The sequence below is a fragment of the Mytilus galloprovincialis genome, chromosome 5, assembly GCF_965363235.1.
Source record: "Mytilus galloprovincialis chromosome 5, xbMytGall1.hap1.1, whole genome shotgun sequence".
In the NCBI taxonomy this organism is placed as follows: domain Eukaryota; kingdom Metazoa; phylum Mollusca; class Bivalvia; order Mytilida; family Mytilidae; genus Mytilus; species Mytilus galloprovincialis.
Window position 1 is genome coordinate 101,925,498 of NC_134842.1, and position 19,209 is coordinate 101,944,706.

A 19,209-nucleotide genomic window follows, 5' to 3' on the forward strand; every position below is an offset into this window, starting at 1 on the left:
AGCAAATTTTCCTAGACTCGTGTTATGTAAGAACATATTTATCAAACAAGGAAAAAGTTGATGAAATTCAGACCTTTTTTTTGGCCCCTTAAATCCTTTATAATGGGGTAATTTGGGCTGACACACCTTCCTGCCCTCCACTTGAATGTGATTTATTTAATATAAAAAAGAAGAAAGGAAAAAGAAGATTTTTCATAATTCAATTTTTTTATCAGTTCAACCACGAACAATTATTAAGTTGTATATATCCTAGAAGCATGTTGCATCTGATATGCATATTACGCCATTTAAGTTCACGGTAAACTGCATTACAATTCATAATTGATAGAAACAAGTAGCGTCAGACACTTTACAGAAGTGAATGATTTCCACTATTTAAGCTTTGATTGATTAATCAACAAATCCTAACAATTTGTAAAATACATCTTTGTGTAATTAAGTTCAGCGGGAAACATAATGAGAAATTGAGTCCTTCGTTACACAATCTGTTATGAGATCAGCCCTACTCCAGGTTATAAAAGACAGGCAAATGAGCATTGTATTGATCATACATTATAAGCTTGTGATCTTTAAGTTACACATAAAGACATGTCTCTCTCATGGTATAGTGAACAGAATGTATAATGCATATGTTATTGTATTTTTATTTACGTAAGGACAAGTTTTAAGGATAAAGATCGGTAATTTTGATTATTGATCTTCCTGTTAACAAGTCTGAATTATGTGGTTTTTTTTCTCATCAAGTTTATTTTACCATTACTTTAGCATTATACAGATCTTACTGTCAGATGTACTACTGTTAATAGAGATTTTTTTTTTAGATGTTTTATCATTTTGGGAAAAAACCTTTCCTGTGAATTTTGCTTGAATACAATTCCACCAATCTGAGGGAGGTTTTTCCACCATTAGTCAGCCTGATATAATCCTCAGTTCAGATCAAAATGTTAAAAAGTGGAACTTTTGTGAGACTTTAATTTTTCGCTTATTCTCTGATTTTAGAAAAAATAGATCATATCACAAAAAATATGACCACAAAGATAATAGATTTACTTAAAAAGCTGTATACTTATATATGTAAATTGCGATTTTTTCAAATGTTTTTATAAGGTCGAATTGTGACAGGATAAATTTTATCAAAAATATAAACTTGCATGTCAAAGTTTTTTTGAAATCTCAATAGTTAATCTCCCATGTTTGTCATTTGTTCAACAATCCAAATAATTAATAGTTACAAACTTAATTACAGATTTTATACCCATTAATTCTAAATTATAGATTTTACAGTGGTTAATTGATCTTAGAAGTGGTATGGTTTAATCATCAAGCTCATCTTCCATTGCTATAAATTGATAAGTGCCACTTAGTTTGTTAATGTGTGACTTTTTCATACTAATTCTTCTGATTTTTTTGTACTTAAATGTTCTGCCTTTTTTGGACAAGAAGTCTATAGGATTTTCAATATTTTATAATTGTAATTAAGTTGGTAGTGATAAAAAAGAGGGACAAAAGATACCAGAGAGACAGTCAAACACATAGATTGAAAATAAAACTGAGAACATGTAGATTCTGCCTGAATCTATAAATCTTACAAAAGGAAAATGTTTAAGTTTAAAATGGAAGTAATTGGGAGTTTAAGTAGAAATGGCGCTGATTTGTCAATTAAGGTTCATTGTCAATAGAAATTTTATAATATTTGTTATTTTTATCGAAGAGTTCAACCTGGTTTTTTCTAGCAGTTTTAATTATATATTTACATGACAAAAGTGGCTTCATCGCTTTCATACGGATCTGTAAGAAAGAAATACACTAGACATCAATACCGTTAACGAAACAATATTTAGATAGGAAATCAACTCTGTTACTGTGTCATATCAACAGACAAGCGGTAGAAACAACTCGGCAATCCATTATTACGGAACTTTGATTGGCATTTCTCCGTAGAAGAAGACAAAGAAACCCATGAATCTGTTTAGTCGTTATTTCTAGAGATCAACATCGGGGATCAATATCGTAGAAATTTGATCTAAATCCCCAATGTTAATGGTATAAGCTTATAACTGTAGGATCAATTATTGAAGAGCAATTAATATCTAAAGGGGCATTGTGTTGTCAGAGTATTGATGTTTTTGCATGATACAAGTGGAGAGTTTTGTTAGCGTATATAACATAGTTGATTAATCGGCAAGGATAATGACTGAGAAATAGACAAGTTCATCACAAGTTCTATTGATACTGTATTATAAGTACAGAGGATAAATGTTGCGGATCTTTATTAATATTCTTACATCACTTAGGAATTTGATAAATGTTTAAGTACATGTTAAGACAGTTCTGTATGGCCTTGTAAAGATTTAAAGTAGACAAAAAACCTAAGTAGTAATAGGCACTTAATAGGACGTTAAAGGGCCTCACCCCATACGCAAAACCCAACACCCCTAGATTGATTGAATCATTCTGTTGAATAGGCAAGCTCATCACGTCAGTAAAGTTCTATTGATACTATAGAGTAGAGGATAAATATCTCGATCTTTATTAATATATATTCTTACATCAATTGTATGTATAGGGCTTAGGACAAAACATTTCTCTTTTAAGATTTTGATAAATGTCTTAAGTACATGTAAAGTCAGTTCTAATAGTATACTATATACAGCCTTGTGAAGATTTAAAGCAGACAAAAAAAATCTCCATGAATAGGCAGCAACAGGCACTTAACACAGTACATGGGTGTTTTGAAATATATTACTGTAAGGCCAAAATTAAAATTATGTTTGTTTCCCCTCCCCCACCCGGGTCAAAAATAAGCACCCGGGTCAAAAAATTATTTTCCACCAAAAACTCAAAAAATATTTTTCATTCCTGAAAATAATTCGTTTCCATTTTTGAAAAGTGCTTGCAAGCAAAATGATCGATAGTCTTAATAAATACACTCAAATTGAGCACAAAAAACTGATGTGGCCTCGACTGGAGAAGTCAAACCATTCATGTGACCATGCTATGACATCCAGTAAAAAAAAAATAACCTGCCTTCCTGGTCAGTTTACAAAGGGTAGACCCGGCGGATGGAAAACAGACATTCTTTTAAATGTGGCCTAATAGGGCAAAAACACATTAAACTTTATTAAAGACAAAACTGGATATCTGATTCCTCAGAATTCTATACTAATAAGGAGATTTGGTTTGATACAGCAAATGAGAAAACTTATCCACCAAAGTTTAAATGAAGTGGATTTACCCAATTATAGGCAACAGTACACCTTCAACAATGAGTCCATAAGTCCATACTGTACACCTTCAACAATGAGTCCATAAGTCGATACTGTACACCTTCAACAATGATCAAGTCTATACTGTACACCTTCAACAAGGATCAAGTCCATACTGTACACCTTCAACAAGGATCAAGTCCATACTGTACACCTTCAACAAGGATCAAGTCCATACTGTACACCTTCAACAATGATCAAGTCCATACTGTACACCTTCAACAAGGATCAAGTCCATACTGTACACCTTCAACAATGATCAAGTCCATACTGTACACCTTCAACAAGGATCAAGTCCATACTGTACACCTTCAACAATGATCAAGTCCATACTGTACACCTTCAACAATGATCAAGTCCATACCGTACACCTTCAACAATGATCAAGTCCATACCGTACACCTTCAACAATGATCAAGTCCATACCGTACACCTTCAACAATGATCAAGTCTATACTGTACACCTTCAACAATGATCAAGTCCATACCGTACACCTTCAACAATGATCAAGTCCATACCGTACACCTTCAACAATGATCAAGTCCATACTGTACACCTTCAACAATGATCAAGTCCATACCGTACACCTTCAACAATGATCAAGTCCATACTGTACTGAAATACAGTCAGCTAATTAGAATGCTCTGACATGAAAGTTTTTTTTTGTACATAACTGAGAAATTAATATTTTTATGATCAAATGTTTGAATTTGGGGTTCAACTTTATTCATGACATCCATTGGTACCTTTAACAAATAACATAAATCCACAGTCATAATTCACCAAAGAATTATCACACAGATTATTATACTGAAAACCAGCTCAAAGTCACTTTGTATGTTGATATTGAGATATGGTATCTAACACTTTAATATTATGTAATCATAGCAATAGGTTCACTCATATAATTTAAAATAAATAAAATAAAAAATCAATTTTATATAAACATTGAGTTACTTTTAAATGAATTATGAGATACAAAAATTTGTGGATGTTATTAACTTATTATCATATTATATAATATTGATATTTTCCTGTAATATTTATGTTTCACATAATGTTATGATAATGTCTAATCTTGAGTTATAAGTAATATGTTTTTTCCTTGTAAATGAACTAACAATCAAAGGAAACCGTTGTAGATTTCTTACTTGGTTTACAAAATACTTCCTGCAGTTTTAAGATATTCTTGTAAAACTTAACTTGATGGAATGTAAATTTACAAGAATGACTACTTTATTAACTAGAAAGACTTACTAAAAGTAAAATAAACAAACGTACAAGCATACCCAATCTTTTTTGTTAGTTAGAATTTATCTGTTATTTAGAAATGCTATAACATACGCCTCCGGGTGCGGGAATTTCTCGCTACATTGAAGACCTGTTGGTGACCTTCTGCTGTTGTTTTTTTCTATGGTCAGGTTGTTGTCTCTTTGGCACATTCCCCATTTCCATTCTCAATTTTACATTAGATACTGTAAATTCAGAACTTATTGTGATGTGTTTAGTAATTACAAAAGTATCGGAGCTTAATTTGCAATGATTATAATTTGCTTTTATAATTTAAGTAGTGATTTTCATTCATGAACAGATGAACAAAAGACCACAAAAAAAATACACAAAAAACTGGTGCAAGTTACAATCCCATATTATTTCTGTTGTGTTAAATATATGTACACACAGGTTCTGATCCTGCCTGGAATTAAATGTATATGATTTTATAGAATGAAGATAATAACATCGGTCTGAACTTTTTTTTTTGAATGTTTCATTTTAGTTTATAACAATGTTTTTCTGTTACAAATCAAGATGTATTGTTCTATGTGTACATGTTATGCTGCCCATCAAGGACCCTTGATTGGAATAATAAGATATTCTTATTCTTGCTCTATGTACAATCAAAATTATCTTCTTTTTTTTTTCGACCATGAACTTAGATAATTTTTCTTGTAAGAGTAAGAATTGTTGCCATATGTAGCATTATTGTTTGATCTTCTTTAATAGACCTAAGGTACTTATGAATAATGAAATATAAGAATAATTTCTATTTTAAGTAGTCCTGATAATAGTATAAGATATTTATAACTAAATTTGTTTGAAATTTTATATATTACATCCCACATGCATATCCGCTTGCATAATTTAACAAGGAAATACTTAGGTTATTTTTAAACAACTATATAAATGATATTAAACAGAGGAAATATGTTGGTCAATTGTGTACAATTAACAAGGCTATTTTATTTGTATTATTTATAACGATGTATATAATACCAATGGTTTTTTTTTCATTTAGGATTTTTATTTTATTTAAGAATTATATAAATATATTAATTATGGAGTGATTTATAATTTTCAAATTGATATTAATGAAGAATTTTTTTTACCAATGTTCGACAGGTATCAACATTCAATTGCAGTATTAATAAAAAAAGATTAAATTCTCAATGAGTAAATACATATACACTTCAAAAACTGAAAATACAGTCTTGAAGTTTCAAGTTATCTGGTGATTGATGAATGGACTCAATTTGTTAGCAATTAAGTCAGCATCACACTTAAAATATATATGATCTGAATGATTGTGGAAACAATCAATTCCATTTGAAGTTTAAAATTTGTCATGTAATTTTTAGAAAATTTGACAGCTATTTAAGTTTGAGTTATCTCCCTTTGGACATAAAAAAGATATCTTCATGCATAATTGGAAACTTGACAAGAATGTGCCGTGTCATTTTAATTAACAAATAAGTAATTCTTTTCATTGTTAAGAAACTGTGAAATATCACATTAACTTACAAATGTATTTATATGCAAATCACATTGGTATTGAAATTGAATTTTTCATGCAACTAGCTTCATACAACATGTACAATGGGATTAGTTTAGTGTCGTTTTGTAAATATATCAAATATCTTTTTATGAACAAGATATTTAAAACATTTTGAATAGACATTTTGTATAGACTTTAACTGCCTTTCTGATTTTTGTTAATGGAGTATTTTATGTTTTGTTTTCACTCTGCATACAAAATTGAATCTGTAAGAAATGAACTTTTACTGGTTACTTTTCATTTGATTGGAATCATCTTTCATGATTCTGCTTTTTCTCATGTACAGAAAAAGGTTGAAAGGTCAATACAGTGGGCTTTGTTGAAGTGCAAAAGATGAAACATAAAGGGATTTTTGTGTAAGTTGATTTATGAAATTTTAAAAGTAAACCCCTAAAAAAATAAAACCAACATTCCACTACCGGTAGTTTTGACTACAGTCATGAGGTCAATTTTAAAAAAGAATTTCGAAAAACATCCCATCAGAGATTTCTAGAACTTTGTTTAATATATATGGGTGGAGGGATTGATATATATGGGTGGAGGGATTGATATATATGGGTGGAGGGACTGATATATATGGGTGGAGGGATTGATATATATGGGTGGAGGGATTGATATATATGGTAGGAGGGATTGATATGTTGTAGTTGACAAATCATAAAGATATTCTGTTGGAAAGTAATGGGGAACTTTTTAGATGTAATTGGAGGGATCCTACTATAATAGTTCACAAATCATAAATATATCATGTTAAAAAGTTTTTGATTTGATTTAAAGTTTATGGAGGTTACTTGGCATTATATAATATGTAGTAGGGATTATAGAATGACTCACAGATTGACATTTAATGTGATTTCTATTGATTTTCACACACAACATGAATAATAAACCATTGGAGGTTTTCATGATCCATATACTATAGATAAATGGGAATTATCGGCCTTTTGGGAATGTTGACAACTCTTTTTTTTTTTATGGCAAACACTGTCCTTACATGTTTTTAAGGTTTAAGGGGAACACTGTCCTTTCATGTTTTTATGGAGAACACGGTCCTTACATGTTTTTATGGGGAACACTGTCCTTACGTGTTTTTAAGGGGAACACTGTCCTTTCATGTTTTTATGGTGAACACTATCCTTACGTGTTTTTATGGGGAAGACTGTCCTTACGTGTTTTTAAGGGGAACACTGTCCTTTCATGTTTTTATGGAGAACACTATCCTTACATGTTTTTATGGCAAACACTGTCCTTACATGTTTTTATGGCAAACACTGTCCTTACATGTTTTTATGGCGAACACTATCCTTACGTGTTTTTATGGGGAACACTGTCCTGACCTGTTTTTATGGCGAACACTGTCCTTTCATGTTTTTATGGCGAACTCTATCCTTGCGTGTTTTTATGGGGAACACTGTCCTTACGTGTTTTTATGGCGAACACTATCCTTACGTGTTTTTATGGAGAACACTATCCTTACATGTTTTTATGAAGAACACTGTCCTTACGTGTTTTTATGGCGAACACTATCCTTATGTGTTTTTATGGAGAACACTGTCAGTACATGTTTTTATGGCAAACACTGTCCTTGCGTGTTTTGAAACAATTTTTTGAATGCATGTATAAAAAGACGTTGAATGAAAATTTTCAAGTTGAATTATATCTTTATAGTCTCTTAAAGTACTTATTTCTTAGATTTTACAAATAAAAGTATATTGACTGTTACAAAATATACTTCACTGTTCTAAAATAAATATAATCACTGTCACTAGATGCATGTACCATGAAGTTCTCTCACTTACTTTATATATCTACACATTAAAAATGGAAAAGCAACTTGATTAATTTAGTAGTCAATTGTTAATTAAATGATGGCTTGATACTCATCATAGGAAAATATGTTTGAAAATAAAAATTCTTGCAAAATTTTAAACATGTATAATTAATTAGAATTTTTATAATGAATTTGAAAAAAACTGGATAATTTTTCTTGAAAGGATATTTCACTAAAATTTGTATTTAGGTACATGCAGTATGATATCATTATGCATCACTAGTTCAAAACCGATTAAATTGTTGTCCCCAAGTTTATTGAAGTGACAGTTATATTTATCATACTTTAAAGTACTACATGTTTTTGTACTGTACAACTCAGTTCTTTTTCGCTCAGTTCATTGAAGAACAAGTTAAGTGCACTTTTTTTTATAATTTATTCAGTGCTTCATGTTGAGTACTGAAGTATTGATAAATTATTTTTAAAAACCTGACTAAAATTGTATTCATTTCACTATGTTTAACAGACGGAGTCACTCATGAAAGTGGTTTTTTTTTTTAAATTTTCTTGCGTTTTTTTTCTTGTGATAAAACCTCAGAACTTTAAATATTTCTATTGAGCGTTTTTTTTTTCTAGTGATAAAACCTTAGAACATAAAGTATTTCTGTTGAGTAACGAACACTTTAAATTGAGACCACCGATATTTAAAACCCGGATAATAATCCAAGACTTAAAGCTTTTTCTCCCTGTCTGTTAAGATGTAAAGGGGTTTAATACCTCATAATATTGTTGACATAATTTGTTTTTACCGCAAGAATGACAAATGGCTGGTATTGAATTGGATTATTTGTTGAAATCTTTGTCGAGGGCCAAATCTCTTATCCGATTGACATTCCGCATAATACATAGTTAGGTTGAGAAGTTATTTACTCAGCGGGCTATTGTTCCCTGTTGGGATTGAATAATCTCGTAGCAATATTAATTTTAGGTATTTAATATGTTTTTCTTTTGAAGAGGTTTTAGATAGCATTGACACAGCTTAGATGAAATGCAAAAACTGAAATAAAATAGATATAAATTTTCAAATTTGCAATAAACTGCACCTGAACGTATTACTCACGTTAAATTGGTTAATTCTTCAGCATTGTGTATACTATCTCGAGGAGACAGAAATGAGAACTCCTTATATTGTCGTGTCTACGTTGGATTGATCAGGTTGGCCATATACAGTCTAGGGGTAAAATTGATTTGTTAGGTTTGTATATAAATATACTGATGGTGTTACAATATTTTAATTGCTTTTGATTGCTTTTCTGCTGTACCTGATGTTAATATTTGTCTTTGAACAGAAGTTTGTAAACGTCAATTGTAGGGCCCAGTCCTCACGGTCATAAAATTTTTGAGCATGATTTTTGTACTCAAACTCGAAAATCAACCAATCAAATTGCTGGATTTCATGTTTCGAGCATGATTTTTGTGCTCCCAGCACTGAGCAAAGTTTTATGCCTTCAACGGCAAGGAGGTTACTGAAAATGCCACCAGTCTTTTATTTTCTAAAAGTTGTATTTTTGACCATTATAATTATTTTTATACGACCGCAAATTTTTTGTTGTATATTGCTATCACGTTGGCGTCGTCGTCGTCGTCCTGCGTCGTCCTGCGTCGTCGTCGTCCGAATACTTTTAGTTTTCGCACTCTAACTTTAGTAAAAGTGAATAGAAATCTATGAAATTTTAACACAAGGTTTATGACCACATAGGAAGGTTGGGATTGGTTTTGGGAGTTTTGATCCCAACATTTTAGGAATTAGGGGCCAAAAAAGGGCCCAAATAAGCATTTTCTTGGTTTTCGCACTATAGCTTTAGTTTAAGTAAATAGAAATTTATGAAATTTTGACACAAGGTGACCACAAAAGGAAGGTTGGGATTGATTTTGGGAGTTTTGGTTCCAACAGTTTAGGAATTAGGGGCCAAAAAAGGGCCCAAATAAGCATTATTCTTGGTTTTTCGCACACTAACTTTAGTAAAAGTAAATAGAAATCAATGAAATTTAAACACAAGGTTTATGACCACAAAAGGAAGGTTGGGATTGATTTGGGAGTTGAGGTTCGAACAGTTTAGGAATTAGGGGCCAAAAAGGGGCCCAAATATGCATTTATTTTGTTTTTTGCACCATAACTTTAGTATAAGTAAATAGAAATCTATGAAATTTAAACACAAGGTTTATGACCATAAAATTTTTGGTCCAGTTTTCAAATTGGTCTACATTAAGGTCCAAAGGGTCCAAAATTAAACTTTGTTTGATTTTGACAAAATTTGAATCATTGGGGTTCTTTGATATGCTGAATCTAAAAATGTACTTAAAGTTTTGATTATTGGCCCAGTTTTCAAGTTGGTCCAAATAGGGGTCCAAAATTAAACTTTGTTTGATTTCATCAAAAATTGAATAATTGGGGTTCTTTGATATGCCGATTCTAACTGTGTATGTATAGATTCTTAATTTTTGGTCTCGTTATCAAATTGGTCAACATAAAGGTCCAAAGGGTCCAAAATTAAACTTAGCTTGATTTTAACAAAAGTTGAATTCTTGGGCTTCTTTGATATGCTGAATCTAAACATGTACTTAGATTTTTGATTATGGGCCCAGTTTTCAAGTTGGTCCAAATCAGGATCCAAAATTATTATATTAAGTATTGTGTAATAGCAAGAAATTTTCAATTGCAGAGTATTCAGCAATAGCAAGAAATCTTCAATTGCACAGTATTGTGCAATAGCAAGAAATTTTCAATTACACAGTATTGAGCAATAGCAAGAAATCTTCAATTGCACAGTATTGTGCAATAGCAAATATTTTCAATTGCACTGTATTGCGCAATAGCAAGAAATATCTAATTGCACAATATTGTGCAATAGCAAGAAATTTTCAATTGATTGGAGTTATCTTTCTTTGTCCAGAATAGTAGTTGAATCAACTTAAATCATTGTTTTATACAATATACAATGTATATTCACTTTTACTACCAACTGATAAATTAAAACAATCTTTACCATTCAGTGATAACAAGCACTTTTTTTACATTTTAATATTTTATGATGTATTTAAATGAGTAGTTATTGCTATTTCTTAAATTTTTTTGAGAGGATTAATATTCAACAGCATAGTGAATTGCTCAAAGGCAACACAAACATTTTAAGTTCATTAGACCACATTCATTCTGTGTCAGAAACCTATGCTGTGTCAACTATTTAATCACAGTCCAAATTTAGAGCTGAATCCAGCTTGAATGTTGTGTCCATACTTGCCCCAACCGTTAAGGGTTCAACCTCTGCGGTCGTATAAAGCTGCGCCCTGCGGAGCATCTGGTTTTTACTTATAGTGTAACCTGTTATACTGTACTCAGTGACATATCCAGAAATTTTCATAAGTGGGGGGCCTACTGACTGCATAAAAATTCAAAGATTCCCATTATAACCATATAACCAACCAAAATTTTTCCACAAAAGTTTTCATAAAATGTTGTCAAAGTATTTACTTTACTTTGACCCCTTAACTAAAATATAAAAATTTTGAAAATTTTGAACCAACCGTTTTGTCAGAAAAAATACACTGGTTATATAGCAGTTTGACAAACACCAAATTTGATCATTGAGAAGCTTAACCCTTTCAACGCTACACAAAAAAATAGAAAAATGGCTGCTGCTGCTGCATTTTTTTTTAGTACATTCATTAGAACAGTATTTTCCTTTTCAGACTGCTGTATCTTTTTTATTATATGAGATACAGAGAAAGTTATTGCATGAAAAATGCTCAGGAGAGCATGAACTGTAATGTTAGGCAATTATTTTACTGAAATTTTTATCAGGTTACCTGCGTTTTCAGGTAATTAACAGGTAAAAGGTGTAATTTATTACATTTGTGTTGAATTTTGAATAAAAACTACTTTTAGTCTTCATTTATTTTGTTGTTTTATCTGCCATATTGTAAAGAAGACACCAGTTGCCCGATTCCGTAGCGTATTGTACCATACATAACGTTTTATGTAATCGTGGCACAAATAAATAGCTCCGTCCTAAAAAAATTCAGTCAACCTCCGTTTTCCCCCCTTTTTCTACGTCTCGTAATGATCGATCAAATCATATTTCCCACACGAATTTTATGTAATAAACACATTGAGATAACAAGAAACCTATTAACTAATCCTCGTTGTAAGTTTCGCCAAGGAAATGCTGAAATTTTTCCATATTTACAGCTTCGTTTCCGATTTCCGCCATTTGCATTTGTCAAAATATTTGTTTTTATTTTCCTTCTATTTTCCTTCTACTGCATGATTTTACTATAAAAATTGTCGGGATTTCAAGCGCAAATGAGACCTTGCATATCCTAGATTCAAACGAGGAAAAATTAGAGAGAACCCGAATGAAAACCGAATGGTTTAAGAGTCCTTATGAAAAATCCTTTTTCATCGCGGCATATGCCGCGAATAGCAGTGGCGAACGGCGTACGTCATCGCGGCATATGCCGTGTATAGCGTTGAAAGGGTTAATATTCCTTTTACAAAACAACGTAATTAAAATGTTTAGCTGACTTTACAGAGTTATCTCCCTGTAGTGTTAGGTACCACCTTAACATGCTATTCCGATTACTACAAATCTTGTATGTGACTACAGTTACTGCTGTCACATTTATTGTTAAACATATTTTGGACCTCGTGTTATAAAATAATGACAGACAGTCTTTTATGAAAGCTAATACTTGTATCCATCAATTTGAGCTCAGCTGGCTGACATCGATACAAATTTCCAAAGCATTTTACTCCAGAATAGGGTTACTTAAAACATATCGGAATATTCCAGCTTGAAGCTTTAATCCTGTTTCATCTTTGATATTTTTGTTTCAACGTACAATGCAGTTTAAAAGACAGATAGACTCAGCATGTGTTTTCCATTTGTTTGAAGTATTAGAGTAAATCAATGTTTAATAAAACGGCAGCCATTTTAGTACTGCTTCTATTAAAATGGTAATAATTAACGGCTGAGAACCATTAGCTTTGATTTGGAAATGATTAAACAGCCTTTCAGAGGAAATGGGCTGGATATAATGTAGGGTATTTGTCTATTAAAATGTCAGAAAGCCCAACTTTTACTGATATTTACCTTGCACTTAATTTAAACTTTTATTATAATTGGTTAGCTAATGGATTCGGGAAATCAGATGTTATGGTATCATAGTTTGGTATGTAATGGTCGTAGCTCCCGGAGTTGAAAATAAACAGAGAAAATGTCAAATTAAGCTATTTTAAATGGAAATTACATAAAAATCAATTTTTCGCCCATTGATGAAGTGTTTTCATTGTAAAAAGAGACAATTTATACAAGTATCTTCAAGCATGCTCTTGGAAGATTAAAAATGTTTGCACAAGTCTTGGGATGATTAACAAAATAAGGGTTAAAGTACAAATTTATAAATAAAGAGAAGTGCTCTGACCATTATAGAGTATAGTGGTAAAGTGTTAGCAAACATTATTGTAAAAAGAGTAATCTGAGACGAGAATTATTAATCTATTTTAATATCATATTTACAAGGGCTAGAAATCATTGTCATAAGCTGTATGACTGGCTTTTGTAGAATGTTTGTGTTGCCACATGCTTTCTGAAAATCAGTAAATTTTTACTTAATTAATTAAAATCAGAAAAGAGGATAACAAAAAAACAAAGTACAACCTGAATATGAAAGGATTTTCCTTAGAGATCGCAAAATTTTATAAAAGCTTAAAATATACCACTTAAGAGTATAAATACTGTTGGGGGGGCCTTGCATGGCGACTGAGTGGTTTAAGTAGTTCATATAATGTACTACTAGCATATGTCATTACAGAGATTTGTTAGATCCAAGTTCCCTGCCTGTTGGCAGGTGTTTATAACCCCTATATTTACAAGTGAAATGATAGTCTTTGAGTTTCCCTATTGAAGGTTGGTCGTTCTCTTTGGGTGACACTACTTCTACCAATAAATACTAGCCACAATGATGTAGCCGCTGACATTGGTGTTAGATTCCAATAATTGATCAATCAATTTGTGTGTGAAGACCCATTGGTGGTTTTCGGGTGTAACCTGTCCTTTGTTTGGGTTGTTGTCTCTTGTACACATCTCCCATTTCCATTCTCAATTTTAAAAGATATACAACAACAAAAACTTAAATGCAGGAAGATACTAGGAATATGATGGATTGTTGAAATTTTTGTAATCTTCATTTTAATGTGAAATTTATGTTGAACAGGTGTATACAAATCACTAAAACCTTGGTATACTTATAGATAAGTGAAATATTTCAGGGGTAGATAACTGCTTATACACTTGTTCTTTGACACTTATGAAGTGATAAAATGATTCATTAAACTGCCGATTGGTGATATAAAGATAAATTCACATACAAGTCAATAAGGCCTTATTATATATCAATTTGCTTTGATAAAAATATCAGCCGAACCTAACATGATTTGGCAAAGGACTGATGATCTCTGTGGAGAATAATCAGTGATAATGTATCTCAGATCCACAACTTCTCTGTACGTGATAATTTGTTTCACATTCAATTCCCCACACGATAGCTTTATAAAATTGTGATTATGGCTATAATGAAGATGACTATGATAGATACTCACAGAAATAAAATAGATATCGTGTAAAATGATGTTTAAGTCATTCAACTGGAAATCTCTTGGCTCTGTATGTTGCCGATCGATAAAATAACAGATCATTTTATTCACATTCATTACGGGAAACATTATGGCTGATTCAGGTGATATCTGAATAAAAACATAAACATTTGAACGATTTTTTGACATTTGTGATTCTTTATGGATGATCAGCCTTTAAAAGAAGAAGTAGAATTTGTAAAACCTGAACCAAAGGTAAGAAGGATATGCCGTTGGGCTGATACCTCATGTTTCTTTTCAAGGGTATTGATGTGTGTGTAATATCCTGCTATTTTATGCTAAATAATTTGTACGAAGCCGTTGACAGCTGTCATGCTAATTAATAAATTGAATGCACAGCCATTACGTTAGTTTGCATTTGCTATTCACTAAGTAATTGCATGTCGGATCCATAATTCTAGTTTCTAAACGTGCATACTAATTTCCTGCATATTTTCAATGTTATTTGAGTGAAGATTGTGACATGTATTGTGCGGTAATTTGGTCTGTCAGTAAGTAGAATATGCTGCTTGAATATCAAACATTCAAGCTTGAGTGCTTGTAGTAGCTGAAAAATACATGTACCTGTTTAAAACATATAGCAATAAAATGAGATTGGGGTATTTATAAAGACCATTTTGTAGGTATTTTTAAGGGTTGTTTAAACCACCGTGCTCATAATAGGCAATAAATTCAAAACAAATAAGGCAACAAACTAGAGGGGTGAAAGTGAGATACGATTTAGTTATTTTATACTTTAAAGAAAACACGTTAACATTTTTCTATTAATAAACAGTATTTCCGTAGATGTTAAAAGATATGAATACTATATCCTGAAAACGGCCAACTATTGGGCAATAACAGGAACCTATATACAAATATATCTTTGTTTTTTGGTTCAAGTAAACTTCTGCTGGATATCCTGCTTGTAAAAAATAATAAATGTTAAAATAACTGTTTACACCACAGCTTAATTGCTGTCCTTTTTGCCGTACGTGTTTTCAGCAACGTCAAATTAGTAAAAATATAAAGCACCAATGTGAAATTTGAAAATTAAGGAATAAATAGAATATTTTAACATTGTCAGAATAAAGGGATTTATTCATATTTGCTATAAAAGTAGAGAAAAACTAGGATCAGCTTTGCTTTAATTCCTGTTTTTTAAGCTCGTAGAAAAGAAATTTATATTTTCTGACAATGTACATGTATAGTTTAAGTATTTAAACTAAAATTATTATAGAATATATATTAGATATGGAATTATTAACTAGAAACCACATTGAAGTGGATTTAAGATAAGCTGATGAAGTTTCCCTAGAATTAAGTGTTTCCTTGTTTGAGGGAAGCTGATAGGACTACACTAGGATATTTAGATATGCCATCACTTTTAAAGAAAGACCATATTGTTTTAAGATATAATGATAGTACATTTATTTTATGATTCGAGTAGGTAGTGTCATTTTTAAGTGCTAGGTTACTAGGGAATTTGTCATGAAATGAGAATTCAGGTCTTGATGTTTGTCAATAAGTTTAATTTAAGGATAGAGAGGCTTTCAGGGATTAAAATGCTTATTCCTCAATTTCATTTATGTAAGCAGTCTTAATCCAGATATAGTAGCGTCCAGGGAGACTGTTATAGATACACAGTTATTCTGGCTTAGTCATAATAAAAAACAGAGATCTCTCCCTAATCCGGGATGTGTTCAGGACAAGGTTTTTGCTGGGTTTCAAAATGAAGGCAAAATCAGTCACCACAAATTCAATACACAAGTATTAACCCAGCGGTAGAGAGGATATGGGAATTTTATAAAGGACATAATACCAAAGTTGATCCTTGTTAAAACCCTTGGAGAATTTAATCAGATTTGAGAAGTTGATAAATTGTACGACATTAATCCCCCTTGTCAGTTTTTCTACTTGTTCACTAATCCTTCTAGCTTTGAGTGAATTAATTAATACTTTAGTATCTGAGAGTATGGAATAGAGCGACACTGCTAATGTAAAATGTGCAAATCAACTCCGCATAAACAGCTCATAACCTAAAAGTATGTAAGAAAAAGAGCAAGGTTAACGTCACTGAGACAGCAACCCAATGACAAAATTAATTAAAGGTATCAACATGAGGGCAACATTATTCTCAACATTTGTCAAGCTTTTAGTTCAAATAACTGCCATTTACACCCAGTGTTAATGTCTTGTCAGTGGCGGATCCAGAAATTTTCATAAGTGGGGGCCCACTGACTGACTTAAGAGGGGACCCGCTCCAGTCACACTTCATTGATTTCCTATATAAGCAACCAAATTTTTTCCCAAAAAGGGGGAGCCCTGGCCCCCTTGGCCCCGTCCAGAAGAACTTGCAATAAAAGAACTTAATTATAACACTGATTGCCAAACTGTTTATCAGAATTTTTATTAATTCTCACATCAGAAGCTGTGAATTTTACTGTTTATTGCCATTTTATACCTATTATCAACTTTTCAACTGTAAATTTGTTAGTCACTTCAGTTTAGGTAATTGTTATATTTTTATACAAAAGAGATCACTTGAGTTTATTTAGATTAATTTTCAACACCTTCCAATGTAATTGTTCCCATCATGCATCTGGGATCTCCATTCAAAACAATCAGAAGCAGCTTGGGTATGTTAGATGTATCTTTTTGCATTTTTTGTGCATTTCTCTGCAGATTAATTGGCAATAAAGCCTGTCTGGATGAATGTTGTGTTTATGAGAAGTGTAATCATTACAAAAATGTAGGTAGACAGACCAAAACTATAATAGTTTTCATATCAGATGATTTGGCACCTGTCAGTGATAGAATTGTTTGTTTATAAACAATTGATTGAGAAGTTGGAAGGCTGGAATGCTGCTATAAGTATAAGAGGTTAGACTGTGAACCTCAATCATCAAACTCATACTAAGGATGATCTTTCTATCCACCACAGTAACCGAGAAGCCATGCAATCCAGGGCTCTAAAATTTATTTTGAAATATTTACGAGGAAGATTCAAGACTAAAAAGTCGTTTTGAAAGCAAAAGATTAAAAACAATATTGGGTCCAATATGAAGGCCTCAAGATTAATAGCCTGAGGTTCCCCTCCATGGTCTTATATTTGTGTTTTAGTACAATTTTCTTCACTTTGACTCAGTACATGGACGCAGCTTAAACATTTATTGGAAATGTGAACTAAGCTTGGTAAAAATTCTACTTATTATTTTCAACCCTGATACATGTAATATACATTCATAAAAATAAGTTCTTTATAACAAAAGTTAATACACTGTATAGTTCACTAATCCAAGCTATGAAAAAGCTATTTGTTTAGAGTTATTTATTATTGTTACATTTTGATTAAGCCACTTGTAAACGAGTTTTAATGTGTGAGGGAGAAGCAATCTGTCACACTGTTACAAGTAATAAGAAACATGTAATTGATTTTCTGGCTATGAAAAGTCCTTACAGCTGGTACTGAGAGTATGTCACAAATAGAAAAAAACTCGGCAATATGTTTTTATAAGCTTGAACAAAGAATAAGTGATTTTTATGAACTCAGAATATGTTAATCTACAGCCTTTTGAAAAAAAGCACAGGGAAACTTTGAAACCAGTCCAATTGTTTCCCAATTTGTTGAATAGTTCAAAATGTATGTCTATGGGTCACTTATAGTTACACTATGTTAATAATTGCTTGTCAGATGTTTTATGGGTGTTGATATTTTCATGAATTACCATTTTTTGCCAACTATTAGCATCTGGTAGGCTTTTCATCTAAAATGGTATCACCATTGAGTAATTGAGTAATTGAGTAGTTAAAACATGTAATGTTGACAAGAAATATATATCATTAGTGTAGTCCTTGTGATTACTGTTAATAAATGTTTATTTTCTTCTACCCATGGGAACAGTATATCTAACATATATGTTCCTGTTTACCCCTAAAGGTAACACATTGGTCTATTTCAAATTGGCAAATTTGTGGTTTTCAATTAACAGATGTTTGACATTTCCACTGTTTTGAATGGAGCCCCAACTGATTTGTCTTGGTATCAAAAGGTATGCAGAAGTTCAATGCCATTAGGTCTAAAATTATGAAACTTGGAATCTTAATTTTAGAACATATATGATAACATGTGGTTTTTGCACATTTTTGCTCATCACTAACATGTTCTTCATATCAAAAGTACACAGCAATATCTACAGGATTACAGACTTATCAGTCAGTTATCAGTCGTCAGGGGAGATAATTGTATAAATTATGATAAACATTTTAATCAGTGTTGATTGGCTAATGAGACATGTTGATAATGTCTGACAGAAGTACATGTACTTAGTCAACAAATCAAAGTATCATTGGATAACAGACCACGGTCAAGGCTACTTTGTGTTCACTTTGTACAAGCTGATTTTAAATATTTTTAACAAATGAAGAATCTTTTAAATTATAATGTGCTTTAGTATCTAAAATCATAAAATTATGGAAATGGAAAAGAATCTGTCATGATGTATCAGTTAATTACACGAAAGTCTATACACAAACAAACACAAACCTGAAGCACAACAAATTTTTCATCTTGAAATTTTATTATTGTTAAGGCAGGTATGATTCAAATTCAAATATTTTATTGGACAAAGCACATATGATACA

At 31.7% G+C, this 19,209-nt stretch overlaps 1 protein-coding gene across 7 annotated transcripts in view; it reads left to right on the forward strand.

Annotated features, from left to right (window-relative positions):
• The window catches only part of LOC143076908 (uncharacterized), a 150,690-nt gene that overhangs the window by 51,026 nt on the left and 80,455 nt on the right, over window positions 1–19,209 (forward strand). Inside the window, exon 1 of one of the 7 annotated variants that reach the window (XM_076252799.1) lies at window positions 13,948–14,781. The exons of the other annotated variants lie outside the window; for them this stretch is intronic. Coding sequence (XP_076108914.1) covers window positions 14,728–14,781 — 54 coding nt within the window. The 5' untranslated portion in view covers window positions 13,948–14,727. Of the gene's footprint in view, window positions 1–13,947; window positions 14,782–19,209 lie in introns of those variants that run through there. 7 annotated transcript variants of the gene reach the window in all.